Genomic DNA, 18,996 nt, shown 5'->3' on the forward strand with positions numbered 1-18,996 from the left:
ATGCGCTCTCTCTCTCTCTCTCTCTCTCTCTCTCTGGCTGAATCAATGTCCAGTCATTTACGAACAGTGGTCATAATTATTCAAACTTTAGGATAACAACATGAACGCATTGAATACAGTTGTAATGAAGTGTACTCTGGATACAGATCGATGCAATGTGAACGCATTGAATACAGTTGTAATGAAGTGTACTCTGGATACAGATCGATGCAATGTGAACGCATTGAATACAGTTGTAATGAAGTGTACTCTGGATACAGATCGATGCAATGTGAACGCATTGAATACAGTTGTAATGAAGTGTACTCGCGTACGCATCGATGCGACGTGTCGGTGTGAATCTGCCTCAAATGTGGTTCAGTTCTTTAAAACGGTTTCAGGGAAGGTTTGTGAACCTCTCAGAGGTTAAAGCACTTTCTTTCTGGCGACCATCGTGCAAATATATGAGTAGCGTTTCGATCATTATTGTCACATTCATTCTTGTCCCTGGAAGACACTGTAAAACTATGATACCTGATGTTAATGTAACACCATTCGACTCTGCTAGAGGTTTGGGAACTTTGGCTTTCTGTAGTTCATGTGGTTTTCAACCCTTTTCACGTCAAGGCCCAATATTCTATTCTGCATTTGAGCCACGGAACCACCGTCTGATGACATTTAGCCTCTCGGACCCAAAACTAAACAATATTTTCTTGCTGTCGGATAAGGTTGTGTCCACAGTTCCATGCATGCTGTATTGATGTTGGTACCATTAGGAGAGACGACAGGCAAACGTCGATCAAAAATTCTTCTACGGAGGCTAAATGTCATCAAATGGTGGTTCCGTGGCTCAAATGGGTCTGAGAGGCTAAATGTCATCAAACGGTGGTTCCGTGGCTCAAATGGGTCTGAGTTGGCTAAATGTCATCAAACGGTGGTTCCGTGGCTCAGATGGGTCTGAGAGGCTAAATGTCATCAAACGGTGGTTCCGTGGCTCAGATGGGTCTGAGAGGCTAAATGTCATCAAACGGTGGTTCCGTGGCTCAGATGGGTCTGAGAGGCTAAATGTCATCAAACGGTGGTTCCGTGGCTCAGATGGGCCTGAGAGGCTAAATGTCATCAAACGGTGGTTCCGTGGCTCAAATGGGTCTGAGAGGCTAAATGTCATCAGACGGTGGTTCCGTGGCTCAGATGGGTCTGAGAGGCTAAATGTCATCAGACGGTGGTTCCGTGGCTCAAATGGGTCTGAGAGGCTAAATGTCATCAGACGGTGGTTCCGTGGCTCAAATGGGTCTGAGAGGCTAAATGTCATCAGACGGTGGTTCCGTGGCTCAAATGGGTCCGAGAGGCTAAATGTCATCAGACGGTGGTTCCGTGGCTCAAATGGGTCCGAGAGGCTAAATGTCATCAGACGGTGGTTCCGTGGCTCAAATGGGTCCGAGAGGCTAAATGTCATCAAACGGTGGTTCCGTGGCTCAGAAGCAGAATAAATAAATGGACCTGGGTGTGAACCCAGTGCTCTCGTCCTGCCTGTCTTCATGTCCACGTCTGTCCAAAAGTGTCCTCTGACCGTGTCCCTCTCTCTCTCTCTCTCTGCCCGTGACCTTATGACCTCTGACCCCCAGAGGTCATCATCCACTGAGGGGGTGCAGGTCCACGCGGACCCTCTCTCCGCTGCTCATCATGCCCACGGTGGGGTAGAAGCCCCCTGCTGGCAGAACCTCCTCCCTGCGCCCCACCACCACGCCGTTACGCGTGAAGAACACCTGGGGGCAGCAGAGAGCAGAGAATGATCCCTGTGTCTGTCTCTCTGTGTGTGTGTGTGTGTGTGTGTGTGTGTGTGTGTGTGTGTGTGTGTGTGTGTGTGTGTGTGTGTCTGACATCAAATCTCCGGCACCGTTAATGTGAACGGGGCTCCTCATAATATGGGTGGGCCTAGAATACATAATGTAAATGTAAAATGTAAAAAAATAACAAATAACAAATAAAAGCCTGTCTGAGAGCAACACACTTGCGTGCGTGCATCCCTAGACTCCTCCACAACTACATGCAGAGAGACAACTCAGGCACAGCACGCATCCCTAGACTCCTCCACAACTACATGCATAGAGAGACAGCTCAGGCACAGCGCGCATCCCTAGACTCCTCCACAACTACATGCATAGAGATAGCTCAGGCACAGCGTGCATCCATAGACTCCTCCACAACTCCATGCAGAGAGAGATAGCTCAGGCACAGTGTGCATCCCTAGACTCCTCCACAACTCCATGCATAGAGAGATAGCTCAGGCACAGTGTGCATCCCTAGACTCCTCCACAACTACATGCATAGAGAGATAGCTCAGGCACAGTGTGCATCCCTAGACTCCTCCACAACTACATGCATAGAGAGATAGCTCAGGCACAGTGTGCATCCCTAGACTCCTCCACAACTACATGCATAGAGAGATAGCTCAGGCACAGTGTGCATCCCTAGACTCCTCCACAACTACATGCATAGAGAGATAGCTCAGGCACAGTGTGCATCCCTAGACTCCTCCACAACTACATGCATAGAGAGATAGCTCAGGCACAGTGTGCATCCCTAGACTCCTCCACAACTAGCATAGCGTCAACACTCACCGTCACCTTCTTCCTGTCGTCGGCGTCGTCAGCTTCCTGTTTGTCCTCGTCTTCCTCGTTGTTCATGTACAGCTCGTTCTGAACCACGGGACACTGGCGCCCCCTAGAGGCCTCCAGCTCCTCCCACTCCTCCATGTCATCTGTTAGAATAACACACCGTATAGTCATTATACTGCCCCCTAGAGGCCTCCTCCAGCTCCTCCCACTCCTCCATGTCATGTTAGTATAACACACCTTTTAGTCATTATACTGCCCCCTAGAGGCCTCCTCTAGCTCCTCCATGTCATCTGTTAGAACACACCTTATAGTCATTATACTGCCCCCTAGAGGCCTCCTCTAGCTCCTCCCACTCCTCCATGTCATCTGTTAGTATAACACACCGTCTAGTCATTACACTGCCCCCTGGTGTTAACTGAGTGTACGACACCATAAAGCATTGCACTTGTTTACAAGAGGGTCCACCGTTTTCAATTCATCATATCATGTAATAATAATAACAATCACACCCCTGTGAAGTGAGCAGTGCAACAGTTGCACCGCTCACTTCACAGGGGTGTGATTTTTTATTATTATTACAGTATTAGTTTTTTTCTTATGAAAGCAGAGAGTCTTCTGTTTCATACGGTATATAGTATGTACATGTCTCTATAGGCCTTATTTTGTGAATAATAGTTCTTCGGGTCCATGCCTTCTCTAAAGTTATCTCTGGTGGCGCAAGCTGCATTCAATAACCAATTACTGACAAACTGTACATGGGATCAACGTGTATTTGTTTTCCTCCTAAAAGTAGACATTCAGGGCTTTCATTCGGTGTATAGTATGTATAGGATATTATTTGTGTTCACTTTTATATCTGTCTGTCAATGTCTGTCAACTTCAACCTTCCATAACTCTGCCGTCTGTTCAAGCGAGCAGAGTTCAGGCAAAAGCAGGTGTGACAGAATAGCCCAGCAGACAATGTGTTAAGGTAGTAAATATTAGAACGTTACCTCCACTGTCCAGACTGTAGTCCCGGGGGAACATGATGCCACAGCCCATAATGTCTCCCTCAAAGCAGCGCGGACCGAAGGGTTCTCCCACCCCATGACCGTGAAACATCTTCCCATCGTCTGCAAACAATCACACAATCAAACCAAAGACCAATCACACCTTTCAGCTCAAACCAAAGACCAATCACACCTTTCAGCTCAAACCAAAAGACCAATCACGCCTTTCAGCTCAGCGGTGCTCAAACAGTTCCATGTCAAGGTGTGCATTTGGCCATCTGACTTCTCGTCCCTGGCTACCTGCGCATTATTAAAGGATCACTTCACCCCGTTTGCAACCAGATCTTATTTTAACGATGTTTGGGAGACAAGAAACACTTTATTTATGTGGGAAATATGTGTTTTTATATATTTCAGTATCAAAGTGTCCATGGGCTCCATGATGTCATGGACACTGGGCTCACTTATTTCCTGGACTACATGTTTCAGTAAGACAGCTCTCCTCCTATCCACAAGGAGGAGCAGTGGACCAAAGCATTATGGGAATTGTAGTCCAAGAAGGAAGAGCCCAGTGTCCATGACATCATGGAGCCCATGGACACTTTGAAATACTAAAATATCTAAACACACATTTTATTACCCACATAAAAACCCCCAGGAAAGTGTTTCTTATCTGCAAAACATCATTAAAATAAGATCTGGTTGCCAAAATAAAATCAATCTCGTTCTCTCAGGCACGGCTTCAAAGGAGTTAACTAATGTTGCTGGGGCCCAGCAGCCAATAGCTGATCTGCATGCTGGGGACCCCCAGCCAATAGCTGATCTACATGCTGGGGACCCCCAGCCAATAGTTGATCTACATGCTGGGGACCCCCAGCCAATAGCTGATCTACATGCTGGGGCCGAGCAGCCAATAGCTGATCTACATGCTGGGGACCCCCAGCCAATAGTTGATCTACATGCTGGGGACCCCCAGCCAATAGCTGATCTACATGCTGGGGCCGAGCAGCCAATAGCTGATCTACATGCTGGGGACCCCCAGCCAATAGCTGATCTACATGCTGGGGCCGAGCAGCCAATAGCTGATCTACATGCTGGGGACCCCCAGCCAATAGTTGATCTACATGCTGGGGACCCCCAGCCAATAGCTGATCTACATGCTGGGGCCGAGCAGCCAATAGCTGATCTACATGCTGGGGACCCCCAGCCAATAGTTGATCTACATGCTGGGGACCCCCAGCCAATAGCTGATCTACATGCTGGGGCCGAGCAGCCAATAGCTGATCTACATGCTGGGGCCGAGCAGCCAATGTAAATAAGAGGTGATGGACGCTGTTCTCACCTGCATGGTATGCTATGGACCCTCTGCTCCAACCAGGGTGTCTGTTCTTTGGATAGTCCTGGAAGGAAGGAAGGAAGGAAATGAGGTTCAAGGTTCAAGTTTATTTAGTGTCCCCGAAGGGCAAATTGGGTTGCAGCATAGACAGTACATTTAAACAATGAATGAAACAGTACAAACAAGCAGTTCACATAGCGGATACCAGAGTACAGAGGTGCACACAACCATTAAAGTGCAGGCGTTTAAAGTGCTATGCGATAGGTCATAAAAGTGCGTGTGCATAGACATAGGCACGAGATAATACAGTAAAAGTGAAAGTGCTCATCATAAGGTTATATCCTCGATCTACCCACAGCAGCATTCAGAGTGTGAGTGTATCAATTTTTACAACTGTGAACAGCAGAAAAACGAAAATTTCGATGTGCTAGTGCACGAGCCGCAGCAACATGAATCGCGCCGCCACAATACATCTTTCTTGCATCATAGAAAAAAAAATTAAAATAAAAAATAAATAAAAAACAGTTTGTTCTTCAGTTGGAGAGTGACTGGAGCGGGGACGAGGAGGAGGAGGAGGAATGAACGATGCAATGTTTTTCATACAACCCTAAATGTTCAACAACAAGTTACAACCACAGTTCCTTTGGTTTTTAGAAGGAGCTACAAGCTAGGAGGAGGTTATGATTACATACTAGGTTTGCTAGCTAGCAGGCTGCCAGGCTATGAAGATGATCAACTACTTAACTCCATCGCGACTATTATAACTATATGATCGTGCGGCATAGCTGTTTGTTTTTAATAATGCTGCACACCTGCACTTTTGTTGGATAAGCATGAAGAAACATGAAATCACGGCAAGAGCTACTGTAGTTTGACTGCCACCAAACTGGATAATATTGGGCAGAGTGAGGAGGAACTCCTGCTATACTTTACTGTACCGGACGACATGACGACACGTCTCCAATCTAACTTGTTGAACAAACTACAGTAATAAACTCACCAATAGGAAAAGTATTTACACACTGTAGTTGTCCCCATTGAGCATATGAGGCATAATTATCGCATTATGCTTTCCCCAAAGAAAATCTGTCTTGAATGCTGCTAGTCTCCACCGCCGATCCGCCGCCCACCGCACCTACACGAGTAAGGGTGACGGCAAAACCCACGTACAGTAGGCTTGTGTATGATATGAAAACAATCAGCCAGGAATGGATTAGTACTGAAGCTGGCGAACTACCAACAAAACAACAGAGCTCACAGCTGCATGTCTGCTGTAGAAAAGCAAAAAAACAAACAATCAAACAATCATAATAAATATTAAAAATAATATTAACGATTACTCGATTTTTGATTTACAGTGTCGACTACCGTTTTGCTAGTCGAATAGTCGATTTTTATGTTAATGCCCTAGTGTGTGTGTGTGTGTGTGTGTGTGACCAAATCCCCCCCCCCCCCCCCCCACAGAGACCATCCACTACAGCCCCAGGGCAACGGGGCACAGCACGCCTGCACAGACATAAGCACGTTTATCCGCCTTTATCCGTGCTCCATCTCCTACCAAACGACACTGTTAGCACACACCGCACGCGCGCCTGCACACGTTTGGTAGGAGATGGAGCACGGATAAAGGCGGATAAACTGCCATGTGCTTATGTACCCCCTGTCTATTAGGGTAGAAGGATATATATATATATATATATATTTATCTTACCCTGCGCGCCAGCCCCACGGCGATGTAGCAGTTCTCTCCCTCGCTGGCGACCTCCAGCTCGTAGTAGTGGCGTCGCGTGCCCAGCGGGCGGCGCGCCTGCGCCAGGCCCACGTCGGAGATGCTCTTCCCTTTGCCCACGTACTCCAGCATCTACAGTATACACACACACACACACACACGTACTCCAGCATCTACAGTATATACACACACACACACTACTCCAGCATCTACAGTATACACACACACACACACACTACTCCAGCATCTACAGTATATACACACACACACACTACTCCAGCATCTACAGTATACACACACACACACGTACTCCAGCATCTACAGTATATACACACACACACACTACTCCAGCATCTACAGTATACACACACACACACACACTACTCCAGCATCTACAGTATATACACACACACACACACTACTCCAGCATCTACAGTATATACACACACACACACACACACTACTCCAGCATCTACAGTATACACACACACACGGTACTCCAGCATCTACAGTATATACACACACACACTACTCCAGCATCTACAGTATATACACACACACACACACTACTCCAGCATCTACAGTATATACACACACACACACACTACTCCAGCATCTACAGTATATACACACACACACACACTACTCCAGCATCTACAGTATATACACACACACACACACTACTCCAGCATCTACAGTATACACACACACACACACACACTACTCCAGCATCTACAGTATATACACACACACACACACACGTACTCCAGCATCTACAGTATATACACACACACACACACTACTCCAGCATCTACAGTATATACACACACACACACACACGTACTCCAGCATCTACAGTATATACACACACACACACACTACTCCAGCATCTACAGTATATACACACACACACACACACGTACTCCAGCATCTACAGTATATACACACACACACACACACACTACTCCAGCATCTACAGTATATACACACACACACACACACACTACTCCAGCATCTACAGTATACACACACACACACACACACACACACACACACACACACACACACACTACTCCAGCATCTACAGTATATACACACACACACACGTACTCCAGCATCTACAGTATACACACACACACACACACACACACACACACACACACACACACACACACACACTCCAGCATCTAAAGTATATACACACACACACACACACTACTCCAGAATCTACAGTATACACACACACAACTCCAGCATCTACAGTATACACACACACACACACACACACACACACACAGCTCCATCTCACTGAATTAGAATATTTTGTAAAAGTTCATTTTCTTGTAGTATAATTCAATGGTATTCTTAGATCTTAGATTTTCATGAGCTGTAGTGTACACCATAATCATCAAGAACAAAACAAAAAAAGGTTTTAAATGCTTCACTTTATGCACAGTGAATTGAGAGTATAGAATTCACTTTTTGAATTATATTATAGAAGAAAATGAACTTTTACAAGGAGAGATACATCTTCCCAACAGACTGATCATCCATCCATCCATTCATCCATTAGTCTGTGTAGTCATCTGTAGAGAGCTGCACCTTCCCAGTGCAATAACACAAGACAAAGGCAGACGTGTGAGGGTTGCAGGAGAACGGGTTAGGTTATTAGAGACGCAGCAGGCATGCAGGTCGACTGCCCTGTGGCGCCCCAGCTGTGGTGCGGGTCCCCCCCCTCCCCCTCCCCCTCCCCCTCTTTCAACTCAGAACTAGGGTTGTGTTGTGTGCGCCCCCTCCCCCCCCCCCCCCCCTCCACCCCCCCAGACTCATAAATCTCCACCAAGGTGCTGTCAGCAGCAGGAAGCAGAGAAGCCAGTGAAAGGATGACACATTTGTCCTCGGGGGGGGGGGGGGGGGGGGGGGGGGACACAAAATGCTGGTACAGTAAAAGCAGTGACTCACGTTCCCGGTGACTCTGACGTCGTGCAGTCGAGCCCAGTCGTCTTCGTGGCCGTCGACCATCATCAGACCCTCGTCCTCCTCCGTCAGCCACTCGGCCTGCAGGTCCAGCTGCACCTCCTCCCCCACGGAGAGCATCCCTACGGCGGGGAACAGGGCCCCGGGAGCAGCCACGGCTACCTTACCTACCTGGAGACACATTAAGACTTAGTAAACACCTCCTCGCCTTGTGGGGACAACTAAACATACTCTCTCCCCAAGCCTTCGGCCTGGTGGAGACGACTAAACATACTCTCTCCCCATGCCTTCAGCCTGGTGGAGACAATAAAACATATTCTCTCCCCATGCCTTCGGCCTGGTGGAGACGACTAAACATACTCTCTCCCCATGCCTTCAGCCTGGTGGAGACAATAAAACATACTCTCTCCCCATGCCTTCGGAATGGTGGAGACAACTAAACATACTCTCTGCCCATGCCTTCGGCCTGGTGGAGACAACAAAACATACTCTCTCCCCATGCCTTCGGCCTGGTGGAGACAATAAAACATACTCTCTCCCCATGCCTTTGGCCTGGTGGAGACAACTAAACATACTCTCTCCCCGTGCCTTCGGCCTGGTGGAGACAATAAAACATACTCTCTCCCCATGCCTTCAGCCTGGTGGAGACAACAAAACATACTCTCTCCCCATGCCTTCGGCCTGGTGGAGACAACTAAACATACTCTCTCCCCATGCCTTCGGCCTGGTGGAGACAATAAAACATACTCTCTCCCCGTGCCTTCGGCCCGGTGGAGACCACTAAACATACTCTCTCCCCATGCCTTCGGCCTGGTGGAGACAACTAAACATACTCTCTCCCCGTGCCTTCGGCCTGGTGGAGACAACTAAACATACTCTCTCCCCATGCCTTCGGCCTGGTGGAGACAACTAAACATACTCTCTCCCCGTGCCTTCGGCCTGGTGGAGACAATAAAACATACTCTCTCCCCATGCCTTCAGCCTGGTGGAGACAACAAAACATACTCTCTCCCCATGCCTTCGGCCTGGTGGAGACAATAAAACATAGTCTCTCCCCAGGCCTTCGGCCTGGTGGAGACAACTAAACACACTCTCTCCCCGTGCCTTCGGCCTGGTGGAGACAATAAAACACACTCTCTCCCCGTGCCTTCGGCCTGGTGGAGACAACTAAACACACTCTCTCCCCGTGCCTTCGGCCTGGTGGAGACAACTAAACACACTCTCTCCCCGTGCCTTCGGCCTGGTGGAGACAACTAAACACACTCTCTCCCCGTGCCTTCGGCCTGGTGGAGACAACTAAACACACTCTCTCCCCGTGCCTTCGGCCTGGTGGAGACAACTAAACACACTCTCTCCCCATGCCTTCGGCCTGGTGGAGACAACTAAACACACTCTCTCCCCATGCCTTCGGCCTGGTGGAGACAACTAAACACACTCTCTCCCCGTGCCTTCGGCCCGGTGGAGACAATGAGAACGTACCTCCTTGCCGTTCTTGGTGAAGAACACGGTGATCTGTCCTTCATCAAAGGTGTCCCTGTAGATCCCACAACCCATCCGGTCTCCTCGGTTACACTTGGGCCCAAACTGCTGCCCCACACTCTGACCGTTGTAGAGCCTGGAAGAAAGGAGGGTTGTGTGTGAGGTTACATTCTACAGCAGCCCGAGTAAAAATAATAATAACAATAAAAATTATAAAACTTTATTTGTATAGCACCTTTCATGACATGAAATGCAGCTCAAAGTGCTTTACAGAGCAATGGAGAAAAAAAAGTACTGCAATACAATGAGGACATGAATAACAAAAAATAAAAGATCAATTAAAAGCAAGGGTGTAGAAGTGGGTCTTGAGCTGTGCTTTAAAAATGTCTACAGAGGCTGCCTGACGAAGGTACAGTGGGAGCTTGTTCCATGCCGTCGGCCCGTAGAAGCTGAAAGCTGCTTCCCCGTATTTTTTAGTTGCCATTTTTTTTGGCAACGCGAGCAGGCCAGCAGTAGAAGACCTTAGGGGGCGGTTTAGGTTTGGGACATATTTAGGCAGGCAGTCATGTAGGTAGGAAGGTGCGAGACCATTGAGAGCTTTATAGACAAGTAAAATAATTTTAAAATCAATCCTAAAAACAACCGGAAGCCAGTGCAGTGAAGCCAAAACTGGAGTAATATGTTCTCTCATCTTAGTTCTATAGTTAAAACTCTGGCTGCTGCATTTTGGACAAGTTGTAATCTGTCAGTTGTTTTCTTAGGCAGTCCAGAAAAAAGTGCATTGCAGTATAAATCAAGCCGAGAAAAACCAAAGGAGTGCATTAGAGTAAGGAGGGTTGTGTGTGAGGTTCAATTCCACAGCAGCCTGAGTAAGGAGGGTTGTGTGTGAGGTTCAATTCTACAGCAGCCTGAGTAAGAAGGCTTGTGTGTGAGGTTCAATTCTACAGCAGCCTGAGTAAGAAGGCTTGTGTGTGAGGTTCAATTCCACAGCAGCCTGAGTACGGAGGCTTGTGTGTGATGTTTAAGGAGTGCCATGTGTGAGGTTAAATTCTAAACTAAGTTCAGGCTCCACAAAGTGGTAAGCTACGTTATATTGTTGTCATAATAAACATGGTAACATACTGTCCATCGTCAGCATGGTAAGCAACAGAACGCGGCAGCCAGCCTGGCTGGTGGTCCAGCTTGTAGTGCAGAGGAACCAGACCTACAGCGATCATCCCCCTCACTCCTGTGTCCCTGATGGTCACCTGTCAATATAGGACACAATATATGTAACCTGATGGTCACCTGTAAATATATAGAGCAGACGTAGAATACGCACATCGACAGGCTGGGTGCTGGGCTAAAAGAAACTCCATGTAGATAGGATGGAGCCCGCACACCACAGGTAAAGGTAAGACGTTCTTTATTTAAATGCTGACAACGTTTCGATCTGTGTTGATCTTCATCAGGTCATGTGACTCACTGATGGGAGGGGCACCAAAATGTGGTGTTTTTGATTGGGTAATGGGGGCACTCCCTTATTATAAATGTACAAACTTGTGTGTATGTTCACATGACCTGATGAAGATCAACACAGATCGAAACGTTGTCAGCATTTAAATAAAGAACGTCTTACCTTTACCTGTGGTGTGCGGGCTCCATCCTATCTACACCTGTAAATATATGACACAGAATATGTCCCTGATGGTCACCTGTAAATATAGGACACACAGAATATGTCCCTGATGGTCACCTGTAAATATATGACACAGAATATGTCCCTGATGTTCACCTGTAAATATATGAGACACAGAATATGTCCCTGATGTTCACCTGTAAATATATGAGACACAGAATATGTCCCTGATGGTCACCTGTCAATATATGACACATGATGCTACCTTATCACTCCTGTAAATATATGACACATGATGCTACATTATCACTCCTGTAAATATATGACACATGATGCTACCTTGTGTGTGTGTGTGTGTGTGTGTGTGTGTGTGTGTGTGTGTGTTTTGTGTGTGATACAGCTGCGCACTCTGGTGGCGGGCAGGTGGTGTAACAGTGGGACAGACACACACACAGACAGACAGACAGACATGATCTGCTAGGTCTCATAGTTAGTGCTCACTGCGTTCGCAATCACTGCGTTCGCAATGACATCTATGATTACATTTCAGAGAATCCCACGTATTTCTCCCCATGATGGAGCACACAAATCTGTGCCCCCTGGCCCACAGTACAGTATGAATACAGTACAGTACAGTACAGTACAGTACAGTACGGATACAGTACAGTACGAATACAGTACAGTACAGTAAATGGATTAGAATGATCTAGTCTAGAGTTGAACAGGAAAGGCCATGTTTTAAAACATTTTACTGTACCTCAAAATAGCGGTTTCCTTTTGATAACGCCACGCCAGACACAAAACAGCCCACTTCATCCGAGTTCCCCTGATACCTGCAAAACATATTTAGACATGCAAACAAAACAAAAACCAGGGTCTCTCAGGGTGGCATAGCGCTATGGAGGGTATGTGTGTGACATCGTTATGCGGGAACGCCCACTGAGTGGCAAAAAAAACCTACTTTCTGGCCTCGACAGCCCCATTCATCCAAACAGGACAGAAGTCCTGTCTGATTGCATTAAACAATGTTAAACTCACCAACACTGCTGGAATGATCCTCTTTCGATCTGCATAGTTTTTGTTTCATAGAAATCCACCATGGAAACGTTATGAGCTACTTTCTGTCAAGAAATGCCCTGCATTTGATCATTATTTTGTCTAAGTGTCAGAGTTTGGAAGTGCTTGTGTTTTCAATAACACAACATTGTGCTGCCTCCTGCATCATGTGACATTTAGAAACGGGTGGTACGACAGGACGGTTGAGTGATTTCCAACGAGCGCTTCCAAACTCCAACACTCCAACATGCTGCTCAATGTTCTGCCACTCAGTCTAGATGAGGGGGGCGTGTCCTGACTGGAAAATCATGCCTGTGCAATACTGTATACTTTATACTTTAACACTTCAACAACCATTACACCGTTTCAAAGTGGATTTTCATGACAAGCAACTCAGCGGTCGGTGCACTACAAGCCACGCTACAAGCTTGTAGATCTGCTATTTTTATTAAAAAAATTCCCTGAATTTTTATTGAGAAATTGACAGGGGAAAAGAAAAAAGGACGATTATTATTATTATTCATACTCCAGTTTCAGGTGAAGGTGAGGTCTTACCACCGCGGCTCAGTGACGTCATGTTGTAGTTTTAGTAAAAACAGAGAGATGTGTTTGGGTGAGTCTTACCACCGCGGCTCAGTGACGTCATGTTGTAGTTTTAGTAAAAACAGAGAGATGTGTTTGGGTGAGCGGTGAGTCTCTTACCACCGCGGCTCAGTGATGTCATGTTGTAGTTTTAGTAAAAACAGAGAGGTGTGTTTGGGTGAGCGGTGAGTCTCTTACCACCGCGGCTCAGTGATGTCATGTTGTAGTTTTAGTAAAAACAGAGAGATGTGTTTGGGTGAGCAGTGAGTCTCTTACCACCGCGGCTCAGTGATGTCATGTTGTAGTTTTAGTAAAAACAGAGAGGTGTGTTTGGGTGAGCGGTGAGTCTCTTACCACCGCGGCTCAGTGATGTCATGTTGTAGTTTTAGTAAAAACAGAGAGGTGTGTTTGGGTGAGCGGTGAGTCTCTTACCACCGCGGCTCAGTGATGTCATGTTGTAGTTTTAGTAAAAACAGAGAGATGTGTTTGGGTGAGCAGTGAGTCTCTTACCACCGCGGCTCAGTGATGTCATGTTGTAGTTTTAGTAAAAACAGAGAGGTGTGTTTGGGTGAGCGGTGAGTCTCTTACCACCGCGGCTCAGTGATGTCATGTTGTAGTTTTAGTAAAAACAGAGAGGTGTGTTTGGGTGAGCGGTGAGTCTCTTACCACCACGGCTCAGTGACGTCATGTTGTAGTTTTAGTAAAAACAGAGAGGTGTGTTTGGGTGAGCGGTGAGTCTCTCACCACCGCGGCTCAGTGATGTCATGTTGTAGTTTTAGTAAAAACAGAGAGGTGTGTTTGGGTGAGCGGTGAGTCTCTTACCACCGCGGCTCAGTGATGTCATGTTGTAGTTTTAGTAAAAACAGAGAGGTGTGTTTGGGTGAGCGGTGAGTCTCTTACCACCGCGGCTCAGTGATGTCATGTTGTAGTTTTAGTAAAAACAGAGAGATGTGTTTGGGTGAGCGGTGAGTCTCTTACCACCGCGGCTCAGTGACGTCATGTTGTAGTTTTAGTAAAAACAAGAGAGGTGTGTTTGGGTGAGCAGTGAGTCTCTTACCACCACGGCTCAGTGACGTCATGTTGTAGTTTTAGTAAAAACAGAGAGATGTGTTTGGGTGAGCGGTGAGTCAGTACATCAGTGCAAGGCTGCAAGCAGTCATCTGATTAAAGGGATAGTTCAGATTTTTTTTAACTTAAATTGTATGAAATACTTTCCATTATATAGTAACTGTATTAATTGATTGCCAGAGTCCTGTGGTGGGAGTTCTGCTCTGGTTGAGTTGAGTGGTGCATTATTCCTTCATGTGATTGTGTATGCTTTTTATGTGTGATACTTTTAATATTTGTAAGATTTTATGAGCAATATGTTATTACAAATTGAAATTGATTGACGTTATTACAAACAGTTTAACAAAAAATATCTTCTTTGCAATGTGGGGTAACTGAAAAGGTAAATTGATTTTGAAACAGTCCAAATGCCTTAATGTAATTTTAAACAATGGGATAATATTTTTTTGGTTGGTAGATCACCTTGAGCTGGCAATAACTGTTACGCTCTGAAAGAATATATAATATTCAAAAGATTTGTGCCACATTTTCAAGATTTTTATCAAAAATAGCAGACCTATACAAGCCCATAGCGCCGGCACTCGGTGCCGCGCTATGAGCTTGTAGATCGGCTATTTTTCAACAGCTAAAGTATAACAAAATGCTTAAAGGACAACTTTTTTTTTCAACCACGGTTCATGTTTTAGGTTGTTATTAAAGAAAGTAAAAGAATGAGTGTTAAAAAAAAATTGCTTTCTTTCATTTTAGGGATTTTAGCTGTTTTTGACAGGGTGGCGGGGGCATTCGAGCATGGGGATAAATATGTATATTTTTACAAAATATTATGGTGATTTATTATTTACTATAGTCCTACTAGACCCTAGGAAATTACATCTGGCCACAAAAAAGATCACAGGATCTACTGGATGTGAAGGAGGCCTACTGGGGGGAAGCCACACTGTGTGTATAGGCTCAATATGTCAGTTTGACACATTCAGTAGATCCTGTAATCTTCTGTGGCCAGATGTAATTTCTTGGGGTCTAGTAGGACTATAGTAAATAATAAAAAAAAATACATCGCCATAATATTTTGTAAAGAAATACATATTTAGCCCCACGCTCGAATGCCCCCGGCCCCGCAGCTAAAATGCCGACAACGAAAGAAAGCACTTTACTTTCTCTAATGACAACCTAAAACATCAACCTTGGTTGAAAAAAACCTAAAGTTGTCCTTTAAAACACCATCATCATCATCATCATCCAATCACAACTCACCTCAGTAGGTCTCCATCCTTCATCACGCGTCTCAACCTCTCCCTGAACCTCACGGCTCGAACATCGCGCAGGTCTCTGATCCGCCGCCGCCAGTTCAGATAGTGACCATTGATGTCATCCATGTTGCTGTGATGATGTCACTATATAGGGGAGAGAGAGTGATGTCATTCTTGTTGATGTGATGATGTCACTATAGGGGAGAGAGTGATGTCATTCTTGTTATAAATAGCAGATCTACAAGCTCGCATAGCGCGGCACTCTGTCTGCTATTTTAGAAAAACCGTGAAAATGTGGCGCAAATCTTTGATGTATTTTCTCTTTCAGAGCTCGAGTTTTTAACTCAAATCTTTGCAAGATGAAATGAAAACCTGGGTATCGACTGGCTAGTCAAGTACAGCTCACACTAGCTCTGGTCCATAAAGCTCTAATGCGTTGCGTTTAGAGCTATGTTACTCTCAACTTCCGCCGCTCGCATGAATGCAGACCAGCCTCTCCTCTTTGGCGTAAATAATAAGAACGTTTTTGCTACACACCAAAACAAAGTTGTGTCATTAGAAAGCCTACTTTCCTTAGTGGACGCACTCTGAGCCCCCCCCACACCACCACACGTATAAACGGAAAAAACGGAGAAAAAAAACATTTTTAGTTACTCCGCTGCGCCCTCTACTGATATTGCTCAGATAATTGCCCTCATAGAGAATATTTTTTCTCTGGTGAAAAAGAATTACTTTCAAGTACAAGTACCGTTTATACGTGTGGTGGGGGAGGGGGCTCAGAGTGCGTCCACTAAGGAAAGTAGGCTTTCTAATGACACAACCTTGAACCCGCCTTTGTTTTGGTGCGTAGCAAAAACGTTCTTTATATTTACGCCAAAGAGGAGAGGCTGGTCTGATTTCGATTTGAGATTTAAAACTGAAAGTCCCATAGCCTTACTGCGCAGGGCAGAATGGTAGAAGCAGTAGAAGGCTATGGGCCAGAGGTAAAGTCCATAGCCTTACTGCGCAGGGCAGAATGGTAGAAGCAGTAGAAGGCTATGGACCAGAGGTAAAGTCCATAGCCTTACTGTGCAGGGCAGAATGGAAGCAGTAGAAGGCTATGGGCCAGAGGTAAAGTCCATAGCCTTACTGCGCAGGGCAGAATGGAAGCAGTAGAAGGCTATGGACCAGAGGTAAAGTCCATAGCCTTACTGCGCAGGGCAGAATGGAAGCAGTAGAAGGCTATGGACCAGAGGTAAAGTCCATAGCCTTACTGCGCAGGGCAGAATGGAAGCAGTAGAAGGCTATGGGCCAGAGGTAAAGTCCATAGCCTTACTGCGCAGGGCAGAATGGAAGCAGTAGAAGGCTATGGGCCAGAGGTAAAGTCCATAGCCTTATACTGCGCAGGGCAGAATGGAAGCAGTATAAGGCTATGGGCCAGAGGTAAAGTCCCATAGCCTTATACTGCGCAGGGCAGAATGGTAGAAGCAGTAGAAGGCTATGGGCCAGAGGTAAAGTCCATAGCCTTATACTGCGCAGGGCAGAATGGAAGCAGTAGAAGGCTATGGGCCAGAGGTAAAGTCCATAGCCTTACTGCGCAGGGCAGAATGGAAGCAGTAGAAGGCTATGGGCCAGAGCTAGGGTCAGAGTTAACTTGACCACAGGTCAAGTACAGGTCAGAGTTAACTTGACCACAGGTCAAGTACAGGTCAGAGTTAACTTGACCACAGGTCAAGTACAGGTCAGAGTTAACTTGACCACAGGTCAAGTACAGGTCAGAGTCAACTTGACCACAGCTAGGTATTGCCCACTTGCTCGATAAGTAAATTGTCCATTATAAAATGATAGGTAAAATAATATAATTGGTGTTTGCCAATGTGTATGCCAGATATACCTACATATCTCTGAATGTCATTGGGTTCACACAGTTCAACACTTTATCAGAAGGTAGATATTCACGATCTACCAGTAGATCACAAAGGCTTTGCAGGTAGACCACATGACATGCCCCAAAATATATATCATCAAAAAAAACTACTTGAATTAATAAGGTGACTGATTGATTAAAACAGCCTTTCAGCTCAAACACACAATACAAATACAAAGTCATATACAAATAACTATGCAAATTCCATTTCCCATTCCAAGTGTGTTTTGTCTTATAGTATGCGACGCCACGCCAGTGCTGCTGTTTTCAGCAATGGGATAATATTGTTTTGGGTGAGTAGATCTTTGTTACAAACAAACAAACAAACAAACAAAAAAACAAACAATTTGACATTGAGGAGTGTATTTCTTCAGAGCTGGTCATTGTGAAAGTATCTCTCTTAAGTCAAACAGGTGTTCTCTGTGCTCTGTATGTTTCAGTGTAGCGACAGAACAGTGAAAACAGCATATTCTGGTAAACAAACAGTGCTCTGATAGATTTCAAGCATCAACTGAACTTCTGTTGTCATTCTATAAAATGTAAACTTATTTTGAGCCCCACGCGCGACACCGACTGCATGGGCTGTAAAATATAGTTATATGTATAAGACACTGACTGGGCTATAAGAGTGATGTTATATTTACGGTAAAAGCCAGCTGTTTGTCGGCGAGCGACGCCGTCGTGGAGGCATTAAACAGCGTCTACTAAAAACACGTGTTTGTTTTGTTTGGTCCCAAAAAGTTTCACAACATCATCTAAGAACAGCCTTAATATAGAACACAAACACCCGGTCAGAATGATACACTTTACACATTAACAAGCACCTCAAATAAACAAACACACATTATGAGTGAGTTCACTAAAACTATGAATATTATTAATATTAACGCGTTAATGTCGTTTCATCACAAACAGCTTGGAAGGACCGCAGAGGGAGGCAGCTGGAAAGAATTAGTAATTAGTGTTAAATTATGACACGATAAATAAACATGACTTTAAAGCTTCATTATTATGATGATTCTACCTTTATACTTCTAAAACTCCGACGTGACGAAAACATTCACTCTTTAGTTTCACACGCTTTAGTTTTCGTTGCCGAAAACTTGTATCGATTTGGAGCTCCCGGTAACGCTCTGCCAAACTTTGTGTCCACTGAGCTGAGGGACTCCGTCCCATAGTGGGGGAGTCCGTCCCGAAAGCACTAGATCTCCAAGCCCACAGCGCGCCGCGGCACAGCGACGCGCTGTGGGCTTGGAGATCTGCTGCTTGAACTCTACCCCCCGGGCCGGCTCGAGCGACACCGTCCAATGAACGGAGCGTAAACCAAACAGCATGGAGTTGAAGTCCCGCCTACCTCCCAATCAGAGCAAATTATTTTCTTTTTTTAGTACTTTTATTTTATTTTTATT

The 18,996-nt window shown here is 45.7% G+C and overlaps 1 protein-coding gene across 1 annotated transcript; it reads right to left on the minus strand.

Moving 5' to 3' along the window:
- Positions 1 to 1,380: 1,380 nt before the first annotated feature.
- Positions 1,381 to 18,723, minus strand: LOC308324001 (SPRY domain-containing protein 3-like). Its single transcript, XM_080775895.1, has 11 exons — positions 18,612 to 18,723; positions 15,686 to 15,825; positions 12,483 to 12,558; positions 11,230 to 11,354; positions 10,108 to 10,243; positions 8,614 to 8,799; positions 6,634 to 6,783; positions 4,929 to 4,986; positions 3,590 to 3,709; positions 2,601 to 2,740; positions 1,381 to 1,745 (listed from the first exon to the last, which is right to left on the minus strand). Exons 2-11 carry the CDS (start codon positions 15,805 to 15,807, stop codon positions 1,611 to 1,613), a joined length of 1,248 nt encoding a protein of 415 aa, XP_080632021.1. The 5' UTR covers positions 15,808 to 15,825; positions 18,612 to 18,723; the 3' UTR covers positions 1,381 to 1,610.
- Positions 18,724 to 18,996: the final 273 nt, after the last annotated feature.

The sequence above is a fragment of the Protomyctophum bolini genome (assembly GCF_963924005.1).
Source record: "Protomyctophum bolini genome assembly, chromosome: 2".
NCBI lineage: Eukaryota > Metazoa > Chordata > Actinopteri > Myctophiformes > Myctophidae > Protomyctophum > Protomyctophum bolini.